General features: G+C 37.4%; 1 protein-coding gene across 2 annotated transcripts in view; it reads left to right on the top strand.

Moving 5' to 3' along the window:
• The first annotated feature begins 819 nt into the window (after positions 1 to 819).
• The window catches only part of MANBA (mannosidase beta), a 143,037-nt gene continuing 122,442 nt past the window's right edge, over positions 820 to 21,414 (top strand). For both annotated transcript variants that reach the window (XM_053703498.1, XM_053703497.1), the window contains exons 1-2: positions 820 to 1,185; positions 6,156 to 6,250. In XM_053703498.1, the coding sequence (XP_053559473.1) occupies positions 970 to 1,185; positions 6,156 to 6,250 (311 nt within the window). In that variant the 5' untranslated portion in view covers positions 820 to 969. The remainder of the gene's footprint in view (positions 1,186 to 6,155; positions 6,251 to 21,414) is intronic.

Raw genomic sequence — 21,414 nt, 5'->3', positions numbered from 1 at the left:
ACTCAGAAAAAAATCACATACATAAGGAGACAGACACACAGACATTTACACACAGGGAAAGAGAGAATAATGCCCATTCATACTATAACTATTCCCCATCAGTCATACAAAGAACAGCCATTAACCCCTTCCTTTCCATAATCCCCTTGGTGTCATATTGTGTAGTAACACCAGCACATAAAGATATTGACTAACTCCTGTTCTTATGAATTAATGTCCATTTTAAATGCAAGCTTCATATATACAGCTTAACAATTATAGCTGAATTTCACTAATTATGTAATGACTGATACCCCCACAAACATAAACAAGACAACAAGTGCAGTTTTACTTATCTTAGTGGTTTCCCATTGCTCATCTGCAGTCCCAGATAAAAGCTTCTCTCCTAGAAAATAAAGAATAGAAACAAATGTTGGGCTCCATGTGTAATATTTTACCACTACCAGTTCTTCATGTTTCTAGCACAAATCCTAGGCACAGATGAGGTTCCCATAATTCAGAGTTGAAAAAAAGACAATGTACAAATCTCTGGCTGGCTGTATAAAGCAGCCTATAATCAGGATCCCAGCTTCTTGCTTCATGAGAACACAGGTTCTTCTCACTCCTTTTTCACATTAGTGTTTCTTCCATGTCCAGCATAAGCCCAGATAACCACTCCCGACGAGACACACAGACAGCAGCAGAAAGAAAGCAAAAAATGTCCTATCGATTTGAGTCTCCCGCACTTCTGCTTCTTCCTCACTCAGCTCTCTGTACCATGTGATCACTGCAGTCACGTGACTGCTGTGATGTCAGAGTGTCCTTTAGAGGGATAGAATCTAGCCGCTACCATTGCAAAATGTGAGCTGCATCATCATGGAGTGTTTGTTATAAAGCTTGCACTGTGGTTTGAAAGAGGATCTCTCTGGAGTCTGCACATACAGCTGATCCCTGGCATAGGTCAAAACCAGTTACATTAAACCTTTAGCTATGGAGTGCACAACGTTGCAGAGTAAAGTTAGGTTCTGTTTTTTTATTGGACTTTGTTGCTTCACTGCTGGGAATTCGTTGCAGAGCACTGACACATTACAAGTGTTTGATCTTGCTGGACAGTGGGACATTAGAAACTCGGATAATTCCACTGTGTTGCAAGGACAGGTACCTGGGTGCGTGCACACTGCCTTACATGAAAGAGGTATCATCAAGGTAAATATTGAATATATACCCATTATAAGAAACTTTTCTTTGTAATTATATAATTATTAATGTCAGCGGGCAAAATGCTTTTTTTGTCTTTCTACAGTTTTCACTCTTTAATCAATGTTTTATTTAGAGGGATATTAATATATGTTTCTAGTGAATGTTTTCAAGTTATATATGAATGGTAATTGGTAGTGCACCTAATAAATTGGAATGTACTAAAAGGAATGATAAGGGTGAACCTACTAAATTTATAAGGAAAGCAGTGTTTTATCTTTGTGAAATTACAATTAATTTATATTGGGACATGGGATGGCAAGTGATAGAATGAAGTTAAAACTGAAAGTGGCCTTAAAATTTAAAGGGATACCAAACTCAATTTATTTTCTGTCATGCTACATTTAGTCACCAATTAGCAAGCACTACCCTGGTGCTGAACCAAAGATGGGTCGGCTCATAAGCTTACATTCATGCTTTTCCAAATAAAGATACCAAGAGAACAAAGTAAAATTTGATAATAGGAGTAAATTAGAAAGTTGCTTAAAATTGCATGCTCTATCTGAATCGTGAAAAAAGAAATTTGGGTTCAGTATCCCTTTAAGGCAAAACTACATTTCTGGCACAGGAACACCACTAGACCACTTTGTTCTCTACAATGACAAGGGTAAGTGTATTGTTATTACAGAATGTATTGTTATTGCAGTGTTAATTTAATGGATGGAAAAAGGTGATTTGCATATGCGATGTAGAGTAATATAAATAAATTTGACACAGATCCAATGGCATGTTAAAAAAGTGATATGGCTATGTTCTATGGAATGACCTGGGCAAATAGTGGAATGGCTAGCTGGTAATACTTAAAGGGACACAACCCAATTTTGTCTTTCTTGATTCAGATAGAGCATGAAATTTAAAGCAACTTTCTAATTTACTCCTATTATCAAATTTTCTTCATTCTCTTGGTATCTTTATTTGAAATGCAAGAATGTAAGTTTAGATGCCGGCCCATTTTTGGTGAACAACCTGGGTTGGCCTTGCTTGATTGGTGGATACATTTATCCATCAATAAAAAAGTGCTGTCCAGAGTTCTGAATAAAAAAAAGCTTAGATGCCTTCTTTTTCAAATAAAGATAGCAAGAGAACAAAGAAAAAATGATAATAGGAGTAAATTAGAAAGTTGCTTTATCTGAATCCAGAAAGAAACAATTTGGGTTCAGTGTCCCTTTAAAGGAATAAAATACAGAACGAATCATTATTTTTAGGGCGTTCTAGAGTTCATTAGGAAGGGACTATTTAACAGTACAAAAGATTATGTTTTACATGCTTACTATAATTGTAAAAAAAGTCATTTTGTTACTTATTACACCTTCTAATTTAATGCAGCAACTGCAAAAATGAGTTATTGTTATGTTTCTTTAAATGGATATAAAAAAACAAAACATTTATTTTGTGATTCAGACAGAGCAGACAATTTTTAAAAAGGTTCCCATTGACTTCTATTATCAAATTTGCTTTGTTACCATGGTATTCTGTTTTGAAGAGATACCTAGGTAGGTGTCTGGGAAATCATGCTGCCATCTTTTGCATAACTGCGGACTTATAGTGCTCCAGAAATGGGCTGGCTTCTAAGCATACATAGCTGCTTTTCAACAAACGATACCAAGAGAATGAATACAAATGATAATCAACGTAAATTAGAAATTTGTTTAAAATTGCATGCTCTATCTGAATTACGAAAGAAAAAAAATTGGGTTTCTTATCCCTTTATGTGAAATTATAGCAGTGTTCCATACAGTGTTCATTTTTGCCAGCTGGGTGGCATTATGAAGTAGCCGGGTGGGGGCAGTGTAATATTTTCTAATATTATGTCGTTTTCTGCTATGCAAAGCACAAATAAATTGCATCATTTAACGTAAATGTATTTAATTATAATTTGTGAAAAAAAAAATACCATTTTTAATATTAGCTAATTAAAAAAGGTCCTGAGTGTTGTGTTCCATATCAAATGCTAAGGGTGAATGACAGTATGGAATTCCTAGGCAGTTTAATGAGCAGTAAACTAAAAAAAAATGATGTTCAAACACTGTGATGACCAGAGGTAACAGGTGTGATTGAGACAGTAATTAGCCTTCAGCACAAACTTGACATTGCCTTTCTCCTGCTGGATTAGTGTAATGAAACAGATATAGAACTCAAAAAGCAGCGATTGATTTTGGTGAACACCATGTGGCCAGCACTGAAATGCGTGTAGATCAATTGAAGATGGCAATTACTTGCTCAAGAAAGAGACAAGTAAAACAAGATGCTAAGTTATCCTTGGTTGAAAAGTTTAAACTAGGTAGGTGCCGCAATACACTACTGGGAACTAGCTGCACAGTTTGGGTGATCCAATGACGACAAGAGGCATCCAGATACAGCCACCAATGGCTTTCTTAAGTATGCTTTTTTTAACAAAGGATAACAAACTTGATGATAAACTTTAAAACGGAGTGCTCTATCTAAATCATAAAAGTTTAATTTTGACAATACTGGTCCTGGGAGTGATGATGAAACACAGATATAATCCCACTTAATTCCCTACTTGTAATTTAACACTGTTTGGTCTTTACTTTTGCCAGAGTGAGATGTTTTCTTTTTTTTATTTTACTTAGGATTCTGCTTGCTAATCTATTCTATATCCCATATTAAGTTTTATGCATTCCATTGTGTCATTCACCTCTGTCTCAGACAAATGGCTCCATGATGCCTTTAATTTCCCTCTCGTTAAAGGGATAGTCTAGTCAAAATTAAACTTTCATGATTTAGATAGAGCATGCAATTTTTAGCATCTTTCAAATTTACTCATAATATCATTTTTTTCTTTGTTCTCTTGGTATCTTTATTTGAAAAAGAAGGAATGTAACCTTAACAGCCGGCCCATTTTTGGTTCAGCACCTGTGCTGTGATTGGTGGCTACATTTAGAAACCATTCAGCAAGCACTACCATGGTGCTGATCTAAAAATGGGCCGGCTCCTAAGTTTACATTTCTGATTTTTCAAATAAAGATAGCAAGAGAACAAATAATTGATAATAGGAGTAAATTTGAAAGTTGCCTAAAATTGCATGCTCTATTTGAATCATGAAAGTTTAATTTTGACTAGACTATCCCTTTAAACAATATGGGCATTACATTCTGTTATTCCTGGTGTTATTCATTAGATTAGGTCTGTAATACCACTTAATGTCAGATTTTATCATTGTCTGGACAAAGCAGATTAAAGGGACAGTCTACACAAAAATTGTTAAGTAATTACGACGTCACATCGTGACGAAACGCGTAGGTATTGCCGAAGTTGAGATGTGTGCCTGAAAAATATCGGCACTTTCTATCACTCATTTATACTATTGCTTAGCGGTTTTAAGATTATGTGTAGTCCGGCAAGACTTATGGCTAGACAACATACTTTGAATTGGCCAGGAAATTCTTAATCGGGGCCTGAAAGATATCGGTCCTCTTAACATTAGAGACACTGAATCACCAATGATTAAGTCTAAGTCATATGGTAAATACATTTTGTGCTAACGCTAATACATTAAAGCATATACTTTAACAACCTTTTGTCGTATTGTGATATTGAGCGCCTGTGGAAATGTAATTTTAAAATATAAATTTTATATATATATATATATATATATATATATATATATATATATATATATATATATATATATATATATATATATTCTTGTTTTGACTGTAGAGTTTATAAAAAAAACAACACAGCACTGTTTGTAGCCTTGTTTATTAATATATATATATGACTCCAAGTAAGTGCACTCTCACTCGCCAACCCAAACGCAGACCAGGGTGCTTAGCAGGATATTCAATCAGGGTAAAGATAAGCACTCACTGGATTTAAATACAACAACTATTTATTAGGCAGTACTACTGCCTAATAAATAGTTGTTGTATTTAAATCCAGTGAGTGCTTATCTTTACCCTGATTACATATCATATGTATGTATGCACCCAAGGACCCTTATTATATGAGGATATTATCTTTTAATTATACACACACTATTGTTTACAACCTTGTTTATACATTTTTCACACATTTTGATTTTTAACATATGATGTATTTCTCACGGAAAAATTGCCTACAAAATTGCTTAATTAGAGCAGCATTTAAAAAACTCCAAAATGGCACAGGGGTGGAAATGGTTCAGCACTTAATGGGGATTAAGGTGACTGGCTCTGCTGACTAGATCAGCAGGAGATTCTGCTTGGGACTGGCAGTTCTCTGCAGGCCCCTAGTGGTACTTCTACTGTGTGTTTAAACCCTTTGGGGGCTCAAACACCTACTAGTACAGGGTTGCTAGTCTTAAAGTAAAGGCACAGTCAACACCAGATTTTTTGTTATTTTTAAAGATAGATAATCCCTTTATTACCCATTCCCCAGTTTTGCATAACCAACACTGTTATATTAATACACTTTTTACCTCTGCGATTACCTTGTATCTAAGCATCTTCTGAGAGCCCCCTGATCTCATGACATTTTATTTATTATCTATTGACTTGCATTTTATCCAATTAGTGCAGTGTTTGCCACAATCAACGGGCGTGATCACAATGTTATCTATATGGTTTACATGAACTAGCTCTCCTCTGTTGTGAAAAGCAAATAAAAAAAGCATGTGATAAGAGGCAACCTTCAAGGGCTTAGAAATTATCAAATGTACATTCCTAGGTTTAGCTTTCAACTAAGAATACCAAGAGAACAAAGCAAAATTGGTGATAAAGGTAAATTGGAAAGTTGTTTTAAAATTACATTCCCTATTTGAAACAAGATGGGGTTTTTTTGGACTTGACTGTCCCTTTTTAAATTAATATTTGCAAATTCCAATTTCTTTATTGATGTTAACTATAATGGTCTCTGTTATCGTAAAATACATAGTTATTGTATTGTTTTTTTCTTTTCTGCTTTGATGTTTGCAGGACCCTTACTTTGGTTTTAATGATTTGTCATACAAATGGATCATAAAAGATGAGTGGATATATAGCAAGTCATTTAAACTTCCTCCTGAAATACGGTAAGTTTTGTAAACACTTTGTCTTCATTATATAGTACATAATGGGTTATATAGCTACATTTGTCCGTATCATTGGTTCCATGAATACTTTAATGGCATATGTTTAATCTTGTCTGTCTGCCAATGTTCACATCATTTTCATTTTTTTATAATTATATTAAAATTTAAGGGACAGGAAACCCCTTTCATGATTCGGATAGAACATACGATTTTAAACAACTTTCCAATTTACCTATATTACCAAATTTGCTTCATTATCTTGTTATCCATTGTTGAAGGAACAGCATTGCACTACTGGCAGCTAGCTGAACCCATCTAGTTAGCCAATCACAAGACACAAATGTGTGCAGGCACCAATCAGCAGCTAGCTCACACTAGTGTATATGTGCATATTCTTTTTCAACAAGGGATACCAAGAGAACGAAGCACATTTGAAAATAGAAGTGAATTTAAAAGTGTCTTAAAATGACATACTCCTGAATCATGCAAGATTAAGTTTGACTTTCCTATACCTTTAACTATTCATTGGGCTTTCACAAGATGTAAAACGTAAATCACATTAATTTCCACAAAGGCTGTTCCAGATAAAAAAAAAAAAAAAGACTCAGGATAGCTCTGTAATAGTTAATTTCTTTCATGTAATTGGCAAGAGTCCATGAGCTAGTGACGTAAGGGATATACAATCCTACCAGGAGGGGCAAAGTTTCCAAAACCTCAAAATGCCTATAAATACACCCCTCACCACACCCACAATTCAATTTTACAAACTTTGTGGAGGAGGTGAAGTAAGTTTGTGCTTGATTTTTATGATTTCTTCTGTGATATGCGCTTCTAAGCATTCTGAAGCCAAATTCCTCTCAGAGTACAGTGTTTGTCAGAGGGATGGGAAGAGAGTATCGCCTATTTTTTTATTTTATGGTTTCCCTCGTGGGAAATCTTTTCAAGGGTTATCGGTCGTAGGGATTCATCTCCTACCTCTCTATTCAGAATGACGATATACTCTTATATATCATTACCTCTGCTGATAGCTTTCAGTACTGGTTTGGCTATCTGCTATATGTGGATGGGTATCTTTTGGTAAGTATCTATCATTATTTAAGACACTCTCAACTATGGTTTGGCGCTTTATGTATAAAGGTTTAAATATATGTATTTTACCTATATTTGCCATGAGTCAGGTCTATGTGTATTTCCCTTTGCAGTCTCGCAGTTTCATTATGGGAATCATGTTTTAGGAAGTTTGTCTTACCTGGGGTCAGTGTTCCCTCTAAGGCCAGTTTTGTGTGCGGCCCAGCAGTGAAACAGTTAATTAGGTAACCACACCCTGCAATTAGCTAACACTGCACAATGCAGGTGGCAAGGTATGGTTCTCTTGTTAACTGTTTCACTGCTGGGCTGCACACAAAACTGTCCTTAGAGGGAACACTGCCTGGGGTATAGTTTTTTTTTTTCAATTTGACTTGTGGGCAAAACTTGCAGGCAAATTAGGCTTGCTAGGGCGCAAAATGCTGTTATTTATTGCGTCATACTTGTCGCGAGAATTTTTTTGGAGCGAATGTGCATCTGTAATGATGCAAGTTTGTAACATTTCCTGCGTCTTAGTTGAAGCTAGGTTGTTTGGTGCGAAATTGTGTTTGTTATGATGCGAGTTGCGTCATTTCCAGATGTTTGTTGGCGCCAAAAAAATTCTCAACTTCCTTTTGCGTCGTGTGTCATACTTGGCGCCAAAAATGTAGCTTTATTTTACCTTACTTCCTAGATGCTCCTTGCCTTCTTTATGCTCAGGGGGCTATGCTATTTGCTTTTTTTTTGCCAATTTTAGCATTTGCATTTTTTCCATTTCCTGAATAAGATATTTCTGTTTAAATGTTTTTTCTTTTTTATATTTTACAAGATGTCTCAATCTGATCCTGTCTCAGAAGCTGCCGTAGGAACCATGCTACCTGAACACAGTTCTATCAAAGCTAAGTGTATCTGTTGTAAGCTAGTGGAGATTATATCTCCAGCTGTAGTGTGTAACAGTTGTCATGATAAGCTTTTGCATGCAGAAAAGGTTTCTATTAGTGCTAGTACAGTATCCGTTGTTCCTTCAACCGCTAAAGTACATGATATCCATGTTGATATGAAAAATTATATTGCTGGCCTTAAAATAAACGTAAACGGTCTTTTAAAACTTCACATAATACTGATGAAATTTGTAATGACCGACAACATACTGATATATCCTCCTCTGATGAGGATCTCTCTGACTCAGAAGATCCTACTTCAGACATTGATACTGATAAATAATCTTATCTATTTAAGATTGAGTATATTCGTTCTTTGTTAAAAGAAGTGTTAATGACTTTGGATATTGAGGAGTCTGGTCCTCCTTGATAATAAATCCAGTAAACGTTTAAATTCTGTCTATAAACCTCCTGTGACTACTGCGGTTTTTCTTGTTCCTGATGGTATTTCTGATGTGATTGCTAAGCAATGGTTTAAGTCTGGTGGTACTTTTGTTCCTTCTTCAAGGTTTAAAAAGTTGTATCCTTTGCCAGTGGCTAAATTAGACTTTTGGGAAAAAGTCCCTAAGGTTGATGGGACTATTTCTACTCTTGCTAAACGTACTACTATATTAAGGATCCTTTAGATAGGAAGATCAAATCTTATCTAAGGAAAGCTTATTTGCATTCTGGCTATATTCTCAGACCTGCCATTTCTATGGCTGATGTTGTGGCTGCATCAACGTTTTGGTTGGCTAGCTTAGCACAATGGGAAAGACTCTGATTTGCATAGCATTGTTCGTTTGCTTCAACATGCTAATCATTTTATCTGTAATGCTATTTTTGATATCATCAAGATTAATGTTAAACCTATGTCTTTGGCTATTTTAGCTAGAAGAGCTTTGTGGCTTAAATCATGGAATGCTGACATGGTATCTAAATCTAGGTTACTATCTCTATCATTTCAGGGTAATAATTTCTTTGGTTCCCAGTTAGATTCTATTATTTCCACTACTACTGGGGGGGAAGGGAGTTTTTTGCCTCAAGAAAAAAAGTCTAAGGGCAAATCTAAAGCTTCTAATTGGTTTTGTTCCTTTCGTCAGATTAGAGAACAGAAAGCCACTCCTTCCCCTAAAGACTCTGGCTCCAATTGGAAGCCATCCTTGAGTTGGAAAAAAATCAAAGCCTTATAAGAAACCAAAGCCAGCCCCCAAGACTGCATGAAGGTGCGGCCCTCGATCCAGTTCTGCTGGTGGGGGGCAGACTGAAATTATTTCAAGATGTTTGGGCAGATTCTATTCAGAATCATTGGATTCAGAATATGGTCTCTCTCAGGGGTATCAAATAGGTTTCAGAATAAGACCTCCTGTGAGAAGATTTTTTTTATCTCTCACGTTCCATCAAATCCTGTGAAAGCTCAGGCTTTTCTGAAGTGTGTTTCAGATCTAGAGCTTTCAGGAGTAATTGTACCAGTTCCAATTCTGGAACAGGGTCTGGGTTTTTATTGAAATCTATTCATTGTCCCGAAGAAGGAAAATTCTTTCAGACCAGTTCTGGATCTGGAGTTTTTGAATCAATTTGTAAGGGTCCAAACTTTCAAGATGGCGACTATAAGGACTAATCTGCCTTTTGTTCAGCAAGGTCATTACATGTCCTCAATAGACTTACAGGATGCGTATCTTCACATTCCGATTCATTCAGACCACTATCGGTTTCTGAGATTCTCTTTTCTAGACGAGCATTACCAATTTGTTGCTCTTCAGTTTGGCCTAGCAACAGCTCCAAGAATCTTTTTGAAGGTTCTCGGTGCCCTTCTATCTGTAATCAGAGAGCAGGGTATTGCAGTGTTTCCTTATTTGGACGATATCTTGGTACTGGCTCAATCTTTTCATTCAGCAGAATCTCACACGAATCAACTTGTGTTGTTTCTTCAAAGACATGGTTGGAGGATCAATTTACCAAAGAGTTCCTTGATTCCTCAGACAAAGGTAACCTTTTTTGGGTTTTCAGATAGATTCAGTGTCCATGACCTTGTCTCTAACAGAAAAGAGACGTCTGAAATTGGTCTCGATCATTCCCTTCAGTGGCTATGTGCATGGAAGTTTTTTTTTTTTTTTTTTTTTAATAATTTTTATTAAGGTTCACCAAGCAGTACAGAAAATAAAAGAACATCCTTCAATATGTAACACTCATACATAAATTCAAACAACATTAGAATGGTAATCACATCATACAGTACAACATACCATGCCTTCTGGCTGATAATGAGGGCCACTTTTGGACCCTTCACGTTCCTAAAACTTATAGAAGGCCAGTGATAAATGAGGGGCCGCTTTCGGGTCCCATCTAAAAGGTAGAACCTAGCTTTATTTTTTTATTTTTTTTATATTTAAATGTTTTTATTGAGGATAAGTAATACATTTTTAACAATCATAGGTTGCAAATTACAGTCATCAAAGTACATATACATTGCATTTTAAGAAAATAAGATGCACCTGAGATAGATCAACTTTTCTCCTCATTTTCTCCCCTTGTATTAACTTAATAGATCACTCTTGGATCCTGGGTATGTCAAGAATACTTTGTAGGGGATTTAAAAATAACCAACCAAAACAATAAAAGAAAATGCATCTCTAAGAATATATTGCTGTAAAGACATTCTTGTCTCCAATTAACAAAATGAAAGATGCATGAACCTGAATTGGGAACTCCTTTATGATATAGATAACAAACACAACTGAGATCAAATTCATGTCCTAGATATTGGATATCAATAGAGATAAATATCCAAATATACTTCTTTTGCCGCTGAGATGGTTTTTAGTGTCAGCATAATTTTAAAGTAGCACATTACATTGCATTACTCCGCTGTCTAAGCGCTCTATAGGGCTGTGTGTTAGGTGATATTCTCATTATGCTATATATCAGTAGATTATCTTAAATATATGGGGTAGAGAGATAATTAAACATTTTATTACTTGTGGACAGTGCAACCCGCTAAATCCAGACGTCCCCATTTAAATTATATATAGTAGAATGTCTCCCCAGGGGCCCCCCCTAAACCCCCAGAAAACATACAAATGTGATTAAGGACATTATAGAGACAGCGAAACCCACTGTGTGATTTTGGAAATAAACATATATACAGTGCGCTATTCACATTATAAGCGTATTAAATATAAGGCATGTAACTCAACGCAAGCACCTTTGTAAAGTAAAACATTGAAACTGGAACCTTCTTAGTCAAAACCTCTTGTAGTCCACTTTAACCCCCCCCTCGGCTCCGGCCGTAAGCCTCAGGGAGCAGGTCGGGTAGATAATAAAGTTATACTTCAAAGGTATCACTCCGGTATAACAATATATGTAACTATGCTGAATTGCGTTCTATCACTAAAAATGTGCCATAGTAAAATGAAACATACGTGCAACCTCTACATGAACAGTTCAGTAACATTCGTATCTCTCCCACAGCCCATAGTAAGCTGTGTGCGCCATATGGGAATTTAAGTACCAGTTCCTGGTTCCAGCACACAGTCCTCAGAAGAAAAAGTCATCTCGCTGTCCAAGTCTTGATCGCCCAGGCCATAGATGTAGCGTCGGTTTGAGTAGGATATTATAGGGTTAACGCCCGCTTCCAGTTTTTCAAGTTGGAGCATTTCAGCGGCGTCCCACTGATTAGACAGGAGCCCTGCGTTCTTAGATTTGGGAGGGCACTCCGGAGTAAAGATCATCTTGAAGCATACGGCTACTTGGGGTTCTGCCCTGGGCCCCCGCAACTGCTTAGCCTTTATCAAGATCCCATCCAGCGCCTGAAGTTTTGGGGCTATAACGCCTGCTATTTGCTCTGCTGCAGGTACGTTGTTGATTGCTGGGGTTGCAGGCAGCTTTTTAGCTGGATTGTCAGCATCTCCAACCTGCCACGAGCTATCCTCTTTATAGGCTCCTGCCATGCGGCTTGTCAGTTGTGATGAGAAGAGCGTTAGTCTCTTTGTACGTATAGGTAATAGTGAAGGTCCGACAGATTCAGATACGTCCTGGGTATGATTTATATTGGTAGTGGTAATAGATTGATTGAGCTGTTGCTGCTTATGATAAGCCTGCGTAAAGAAGTCCCATGGGGCCCTTGCAAGCAGGGTTTGAAAGCAGCGTTCTAGTCTCTCCATACTATGGTCAAAACGTGCTTGCAGGCCTGTCTCCTGTATGGCGGCCATTTTTACCCCGTAAGGATTAAAAAGAAACAAAGATATTTTCTTTTCTTCCGGCGCTTTTTTGATGGTATAGCGCTCCAGAAAGTTGTGTAATTCAGGCAGATTTTTGGAGTCCCAATCCAGGCAAAAACCCTCGATACCTCGAGGGGGGTAGCGCTGCCTATATATGAGCCGCCGCTCTAGGCCTTTTACGTCCAATGCCGAGCTCAAACTTCATAAATTACAGCGCAAATTCCACCAAGATTCAACTGCTGACATGTAGGTTTGCTCATGTACACGTATGGTTGTAATTTAGCTGCAAAGTCTTTTTTTTTACCGGCGGGTATCAAATTTTCCGTGAGAGCACAGGGAAAGTGCGACTGTATGTAGTCGCTGTTCGGACACGCCCCCCCTAGCTTTATTTTTTTATATAGGAGGATGGCCTGATAGGCCAACCATAGGCCATATACTGTACTTAACACAATAGTAACAACTGTAACTAACAAGCCGACTTATGGGTGCCAGATAATGGCTGATAGAAACTTATAAAGTAGTCACTGAATATAAACTTGTACTATAAAAATACAAAGTATTCTGGGCAGTGGTTTTACTTAAAGAGAAACTTAAAATATGTAGTTGGCATATACAATACATTTATATCAAAGTGCAGCTGTTATGTGTAAATAGGCTAAGAACACCTTCCTTCAGTGTGCAAAGAGAAAAATGTAATGAATGGCAGGGTCCATTAGCTACAAGGTAAATAATATTTAGTGCTTAGGATAGGGCAGAGACTACTTAACTCTGCTTAGAATTGCAAAGGGTTGTAGTTACCCCTATCCGCAATATTTCTAGGTATGGGAGGGGAGTACCTAGCATGGGAATGACTTATTACTGCAGCCAATGCCATGTTCTCTGAAAACACTTTAAATGTACTATACTATAAAAATATTTCTGAACTATGCTTATAAAGTCAAAATAGGAGTATATTACAGTTTCCTAGATAACACACTTATAGGACTTCTAAGTAATCTTATACATTTTATAGTGTTAGTTCATAACTAGGGCATTGTTCCATTGCTAGAAGTATAATGGACTGGTATGCAAGTCAGCACAGAGCTGCACATAAATGGATGCACTGTCTTATAACTATATAACCTACAATAATAAAACCATAGCTTACAAATGTGCATAATGGTCCTATAGTAGAACATTTCCATATGTAAGATTGTGTAAGCCACTGTCACATCTATAATTATATGTTACCAAAATTACAGCTCTGTGCCCTCTGACGTGTCCAAGACACAGAGCGAGTGTTTTGTTTATAGTATAAAACGATCTATCACATAGTTATTGGAAATAGCAAATTTTTGTAGGCACATATTGCTTAAAAAGATGTTCTACTTTGTACATATTTAATAGGCATGATCTACATTCCCACCTACCAACATTTTTTAAGGTATCTGAAAAAGAACTCACTATCTGACATGCATATGAATAACAAGCAATAGATTTTTGCTTGACAGGTGGGGCTATACCTACCAGCTGTAATTTTAAGATATCATTAACTGCAGCTATTCAAACATTAAGTTAACTTGTCCCAGCACTTCCCTACCCTCCTAAGAGCCAGACTGACAACTCTTACTACAATTATATTTAGAATTCGGGAAAATAATGCAGGGTAAAGTGGTGAGCAGAAAAAAAAATGCAATCAATTCTGCAAAAGCAATGATTATACAATACAAGGAATGGCAATAGCTTGTCTTTCCATTAAACTGATAGCCCACTAATGACATGTGGGTTATGTCCTGTGTCACACAGCCTAAACACAGCTGCACATCTGTTGGGGTTTGATGTCAGATTGCAAGATAATCATTTATGTAAACAATAATACATGAATCCCCTAATTAATTTTAGCAGTTCAAACATTGTTTACCCAGCTCCCGTCTGGACCTCCGCTTCACAGAGAGCACCAGAGGATGGAAATCATTTACCCCACACCAGTCCGGGTGTTAGTCTCAAATAGGTTGCTGGAACATAAGCAGCTATCTGATCGTTCAGGGAGGAAACAGCCCTGGACATAAATCTCTGAAAAAAGCATGTGTCTCTGTAGTGCAAGATGCAGGCTAGCATTAGCAGTAGGCATTCCCCTCTCCCTCTTACTCCGGAAAAGGAACAGGCAGATGTCGGTGTCTAGCAGGAGATCAAAGTCTGTGTACACCATCTCGCTGTCCTTGGAACGTCTGGGATGTAGAGAGCCTTCGATCTGCTGAACACAGTTTCTGCAGTCACTCAATGCGCTCTTCCTACCTGAGGCATCATCTTGAGTAAATAAAAACTGCTGTTCCTGAAGTGTAGGGCCGATTGTTGTATTATGATTGTTGTATAAAAAGCACAATTTTATTTCCAGTTCCTCTTTTTGTATGCTTTTTTACTCCTTATTTTTTCACCCCACTGCTTGGCTATTTGTTAAACTGAATTGTGGGTGTGATGAGGGGTGTATTATAGGCATTTTGAGGTTTGGGAAACTTTGCCCCTCCTGGTAGGAATGTATATCCCATACGTCACTAGCTCATGGACTCTTGCCAATATGAAAGAAATGAATTTATCAGGTAAGTTCTTTACATAAATTATGTTTCTTTCATGTAATTAGCAAGAGTCCATGAGCTAGTGACGTATGGGATATACATTCCTACCAGGAGGGGCAAAGTTTCCCAAACCTTAAAATGCCTATAAATACACCCCTCACCACACCCACAATTCAGTTTTACAAACTTTGCCTCCCGTGGAGGTGGTGAAGTAAGTTTGTGCTTAAGATTCTTCGTTGATATGCGCTTCGCAACAGGTTGAAGCCCGGTTTTCCTCTAAGAGTGCAGTGAATGTCAGAGGGATGTGAAGAGAGTATTGCCTATTTGAATACAATGGTCTTCCTCTAGGGGATCTATTTCATAGGTTCTCTGTTATCGGTCGTAGAGATTTCTTCTCCTACCTCCCTTTTCAGATCGACGATATACTCTTATATACCATTACATCTACTGATTCTCGTTTCAGTACTGGTTTGGCTATCTGCTATATGTAGAGGAGTGTCCTGGGGTAAGTATGTCTTATTTTTTGTGACACTCTACGCTATGGTTGGGCACTTTATATGTAAAGTTCTAAATATATGTATATAAACTTATATTTGCCTTGATTCAGGATAATCAGTATTCCTTTTCAATTACAGACTGTCAGTTTCATTATTGAGATAATGCATTTAGTTATTTTTTCTTACCTTGAAAAATTTCATTTGGCCATTTTTTCCTGCATGCTGTTAGGCTCGCGAGGGCAGAAAATGTTTCTTTTTATTACGTCATTTTTGGCGCGTACTTTTTTGGCACAAAAAATGTTGTCATTTCCGGCGACGCAATTACACCGGAAGTTGTATTCTGTTACGCATGCGTATTCAGACATTTTTTTGCGCCAAAAAAATGTGGGCGTCTTTTTTACTCACATTATTTAAACATTTCTTTTTCATTGCTTCTGGTTTCTAGAAGCTTATTGTTTTGCATTCTTTCCCATTCCTGAAACTGTCATTTAAGGAATTTGATAATTTTGCTTTATATGTTGTTTTTTTCTATTACATATTGCAAGATGTCTCTTCCTGAACCTGGATCAAAATCCTCTAATGGACAGACGCTGCCTGATGCTGGTTCTACCAAAGTTAAGTGCATATGTTGTAAACTTGTGCTAACTGTTCCTCCAGCTGTAGTTTGTGAAAGCTGTCATGATAAACTTTCCAATGCAGATTGTGTTTCCATTAGTAATAATCCTTTACCTGTTGTTGTTCCTTCAACATCTATTGTTCAGGATGTTCCTGTTAATGTAAAATAATTTGTTTCTAATACTATTAAGAAGTCTCTGTCTGTTATTCCTCCTTCCAGTAAATGTAAAAGGTCTTTCAAAACTTCTCACTTTTCAGATGAATTTTTAGGTGACCGCCATCATTCTGACTTATCTGTTTCTGATGAGGTTTTTTCCGGTTCAGAAGATTCTACTACAGATATTGATACTGATAAATCTTCGTATTTATTTAAGATGGAGTTTATTCGTTCATTACTTAAAGAAGTTTTGATTGCTTTAGATATGGAGGAGTCCAGTCCTCTTGATACTAAAACTGCTAAACGTTTAAATTCGGTTTATAAACCTCAGGTGTTAATTCCGGAAGTTTTTCCAGTTCCTGATGCTATCTCAGATGTGATTGCTAGGGAATGGGATAGTCTGGGTACTTCATTTACTCCTTCTCCAAGGTTTAAGAAATTGTACCCTGTGCCATCTGATAGATTGGAGTTTTGGGATAAAATCCCTAAAGTCGATAGGGCTATCTCTACTCTAGCCAAACGTACTGCTATTCCTACGGCAGATAGCACTTCGTTTAAAGATCCTTTAGATAGGAAAATTGAATCTTTTTTGAGAAAAGCTTATTTGTGTTCAGGTAATCTACTTAGACCTGATGTTGCTGCAGCTTCAACTTTCTGGTTGGAGGCTTTAGCGCAACAAGTGACAGATCATAATACATATAGCATTGTTAAACTTCTTCAACACGCTAATAACTTTGTCTGTGATGCCATCTTTGATATCATTAGAGTTGATGTCCGGTATATGTCTTTAGCTATTTTAGCTAGACGAGCTTTATGGCTTAAATCCTGGAATGTAGATATGACTTCTAAGTCAACTTTGCTTTCTCTCTCTTTCCAAGGTAATAAGTTGTTTGGTTCTCAGTTGGATTCTATAATTTCAACTGTTACTGGAGGGAAGGGTGCCTTTTTGCCTCAGGGCAAAAAATCTAAAGGTAATTACAGGGCTGCTAATCTTTTTCGTTCCTTTCGTCAGAATAAGGAGCAGAAGCCCGATCCTTCCCCTAAAGGAACAGTTTCTGGTTGGAAACCTAATCCAGTTTGGAGTAAATCCAAGCCTTCCAGAAAGTCAAAACCAGCCCCTAAATCAGCATGAAGGTGCGGCCCTCATTCCAGCTCAGCTGGTAAGGGGCAGGTTACGATTTTTCAAAGATGTTTGGATCAATTCGGTTCACAATCTTTTGATTCAGAACATTGTTTCGCAAGGGTACAGAATAGGTTTCAAAGTAAGACCGCCTGTGAGAAGATTCTTTCTCTCACGCATTCCAGTCAATTCAGTGAAGGCTCAGGCGTTTCTGAAATGTGTTTCAGACCTAGAGTTAGCTGGGGTAATTATACCAGTTCCAGTTCTGGAACAGGGTCTAGGGTTTTATTCAAATCTATTCATCGTACCAAAGAAAGAGAATTCTTTCAGACCGGTTCTGGATCTAAAAATATTGAATCGTTATGTAAGGATACCGACATTCAAAATGGTGACTATAAGAACTATTCTGCCTTTTGCTCAGCAAGGGCATTATATGTCTACAATAGATTTACAGGATGCATACCTGCATATTCCAATTCATCCAGATCACTATCAGTTTCTGAGATTCTCTTTTCTAGACAAGCATTACCAGTTTATTGCTCTTCCATTTGGTCTAGCAACAGCGCCAAGGATCTTTTCGAAGGTTCTCGGTGCCCTTCTCTCTGTAATCTGAGGACAGGGTATTGCGGTATTTCCTTATTTGGACGATATCTTGGTACTTGCTCATTCTTCACATTCTGCAGAATCTCATACGAATCAACTTGTGTTGTTTCTTCAAAAACATGGTTGGAGGATCAATTTACCAAAGAGTTCCTTGATTCCTCAGACAAGAGTAACCTTTTTAGGTTTCCAATAGATTCAGTGTCCATGACTTTGTCTCTGACAGAAAAGAAACGTCTGAAATTGGTTTCAGCCTGTCGAAACCTTCAGTCTCGATTGTTCCCTTCGGTAGCATTATGCATGGAGATTTTAGGTCTCATGACTGCTGCATCGGACGCGATCCCTTTTGCTCATTTTCACACAAGGCCACTCCAGCTTTGTATGCTGAACCAGTGGTGCAGGGATTATACGAGGATATCACAAATAATATCCTTAAATCCCAATGTTCGATCATCTCTAACTTGGTGGATGGATCACCATCGTTTATTTCAAGGGGCCTCTTTCGTTCGTCCAATCTGGACTGTGATCTCAACAGATGGGAGTCTATCAGGTTGGGGAGCTGTATGGGGATCTCTGACAGCGCAAGGGGTTTGGGAATCTCAGGAGGCGAGATTACCAATCAACATTTTGGAACTCCGTGCGATTTTCAGAGCTCTTCAGTTTTGGCCTCTTCTGAAGAGAGAATCGTTTATTTGTTTTCAAACAGACAATGTCACGACCGTGGCATATGTCAATCATCAAGGGGGGACTCAGTTCTCAAGCTATAAAAGAAGTATCTCGGATACTTGTATGGGCGGAATCCAGCTCCTGTCTAATTTCTGCGGTTCACATCCCAGGTGTAGACAATTGGGGAAACGGATTACCTCAGTCGCCAGACGTTACATCCGGGCAAATGGTCTCTTCATCCAGAGGTTTTTCTTCAGATTGTTCGACTCTGCGGTCTTCCAGAAATAGATCTGATGGCCTCTCATTTGAACAAGAAACTTCCCAGGTATCTGTCCAGATCCCGGGATCCTCAGGCGGAAGCAGTGGATGCGTTGTCAATTCCTTGGAATTATCATCCTGCTTATATCTTTCCGCCTCTAGTTCTTCTTCCAAAAGTGATCTCCAAAATTCTATTGGAGCGTTCATTTATACTGCTGGTGGCTCCAGCATGGCCACACAGGTTTTGGTTTGCGGATCTCGTTTGGATGGCCAGTTGCCAACCTTGGACACTTCCATTAAAGACCAGACCTTCTATCTCAAGGCCCATTTTTCCATCAGGATCTCAAATCATTAAATTTGAAGGTATGGAGATTGAACGCTTGATCCTCAGTCAGAGGTTTCTCTGACTCGGTGATTAACACTATGTTACAGGCTCGTAAATTCGTCTCTAGAAAGATTTATTATCGAGTTTGGAAGACTTGCATCTCTTGGTGTTCTTCTCATAAATTCTCCTGGCATTGTTTCAGAATTCCTAGAATTTTACAATTTCTTCAGGATGGTTTAGATATAGGTTTGTCTGCAAGTTCTTTGAAAGGACAAATCTCTGCTCTTTCTGTTCTTTTTCACAGAAAGATTGCTAATCTTCCTGATATTCGTTGTTTTGTTCAGGCTTTGGTTCGTATCAAACCTGTCATTAAGTCGATCTCTCCTCCTTGGAGTATTAATTTGGTTTTGAAGGCTTTGCAGGCTCCTCCGTTTGAGCCTATGCATTCTCTGGGCATTAAATTACTTTCCTGGAAAGGTATTGTTCCTTTTGGCTATCTCTTCTGCTAGAAGAGTTTCTGAGTTATCTGCTCTCTCTTGTGAATCTCCTTTTCTGATTTTTCATCAGGATAAGGCGGTGTTACAGACTTCTTTTCAATTTTTACCTAAGGTTGTGAATTCTAACAACATTAGTAGAAAAATTGTTGTTCCTTCATTATGTCCTAATCCTAAGAATTCTAAGGAAAGATCGCTACATTCTTTGGATGTAGTTAGAGCTTTGAAATATTATGTTGAAGCTACTAAAGATTTTAGGAAGTCTTCCAGTCTATTTGTTATCTTTTCTGGTTCCAGGAAAGGTCAGAAGGCTTCCGCCATTTCTTTGGCGTCTTGGTTAAAGTCTTTGATTCATCATGCTTATGTAGAGTCGGGTAAGTCCCCGCCTCAAAGGATTACGGCTCATTCTACTAGGTCAGTTTCTACTTCCTGGGCTTTTAGGAATGAAGCTTCTGTTGATCAGATTTGCAAAGCAGCAACTTGGTCTTCTTTTCATACTTTTACTAAATTCTACCATTTTGATGTGTTTTCTTCTTCTGAAGCAGTTTTTGGTAGAAAAGTACTTCAGGCAGCTGTTTCGTCTGCTTATAATTTCAGTTTTTTTCATTATAAAGATAAAAACTTTTGATTTTGGTTGTGGATTATTTTTCAGTGGAATTGGCTGTCTTTATTTTATCCCTCCCTCTCTAGTGACTCTTGCGTGGAAGTTCCACATCTTGGGTATCTGCTATCCCATACGTCACTAGCTCATGGACTCTTGCTAATTACATGAAAGAAAACATAATTTATGTAAGAACTTACCTCATAAATTCATTTCTTTCATTACCCTTTTTGTGGTGGTTATGATTTTTTTGTATAAAGCACAATTATTCCAATTCCTTATTTTTTGATGCTTTCGCTCCTTTCTTATCACCCCACTTCTTGGCTATTCGTTAAACTGAATTGTGGGTGTGGTGAGGGGTGTATCTATAGGCATTTTAAAGTTTGGGAAACTTTGCCCCTCCTGGTAGGAATGTATATCCCATACGTCACTAGCTCATGGACTCTTGCCAATATGAAAGAAATGAATTTATCAGATAAGTTCTTTATATAAATTATGTTTTTGTTATTTTTAAAATTATATTTGAGATTTTAATAAAGATTCAAGAAATCTAAGATAGCCTTGTATCCGGTCATACAATATATTTTGTTCTTTTTAATCAGCCAACTAGCCTATCTGGTATAGTGCTTTCTCCGCTTAGATTCAAGGTCACTGTATGAGTTGTACAAGGAGTTATTTTTTTTGCTTCTATCTTTTAAGTGATTACTCTTTTCCGTTGTCCTTGTCTAAAGGTTCTTGTAAATTAGTCATTGTATAATAATATATTCCATCCACCAGGAACGTATTATATAGCATGTACTGTGTGCCCTTGACATTTTTTATGGTTTTAATACTTTTTGGTGACAGACACTTGTTTTCAGTAAAGTTTATCATTAGGACATTTTATTTATATTTTATACTGTTATAAGTTGTGCCTGTTTTCACATTATTTAAAAATAAATGTTAAAGAACATTCTAAGCCCAATTTTAGCACATATGCCCGAGTAAAACCTTTATATGTCAAACCTATTTCTAATATGAATACATAAGAGAAGTGTTCGACTGGGGATGGATGGTGCGTAATAGCCTACCCTA

Source organism: Bombina bombina, chromosome 2 (assembly GCF_027579735.1).
Source record: "Bombina bombina isolate aBomBom1 chromosome 2, aBomBom1.pri, whole genome shotgun sequence".
In the NCBI taxonomy this organism is placed as follows: domain Eukaryota; kingdom Metazoa; phylum Chordata; class Amphibia; order Anura; family Bombinatoridae; genus Bombina; species Bombina bombina.
The sequence above is the reverse complement of the archived record's forward strand: the minus strand, read 5'-3'. Positions and strand labels throughout refer to the sequence as shown.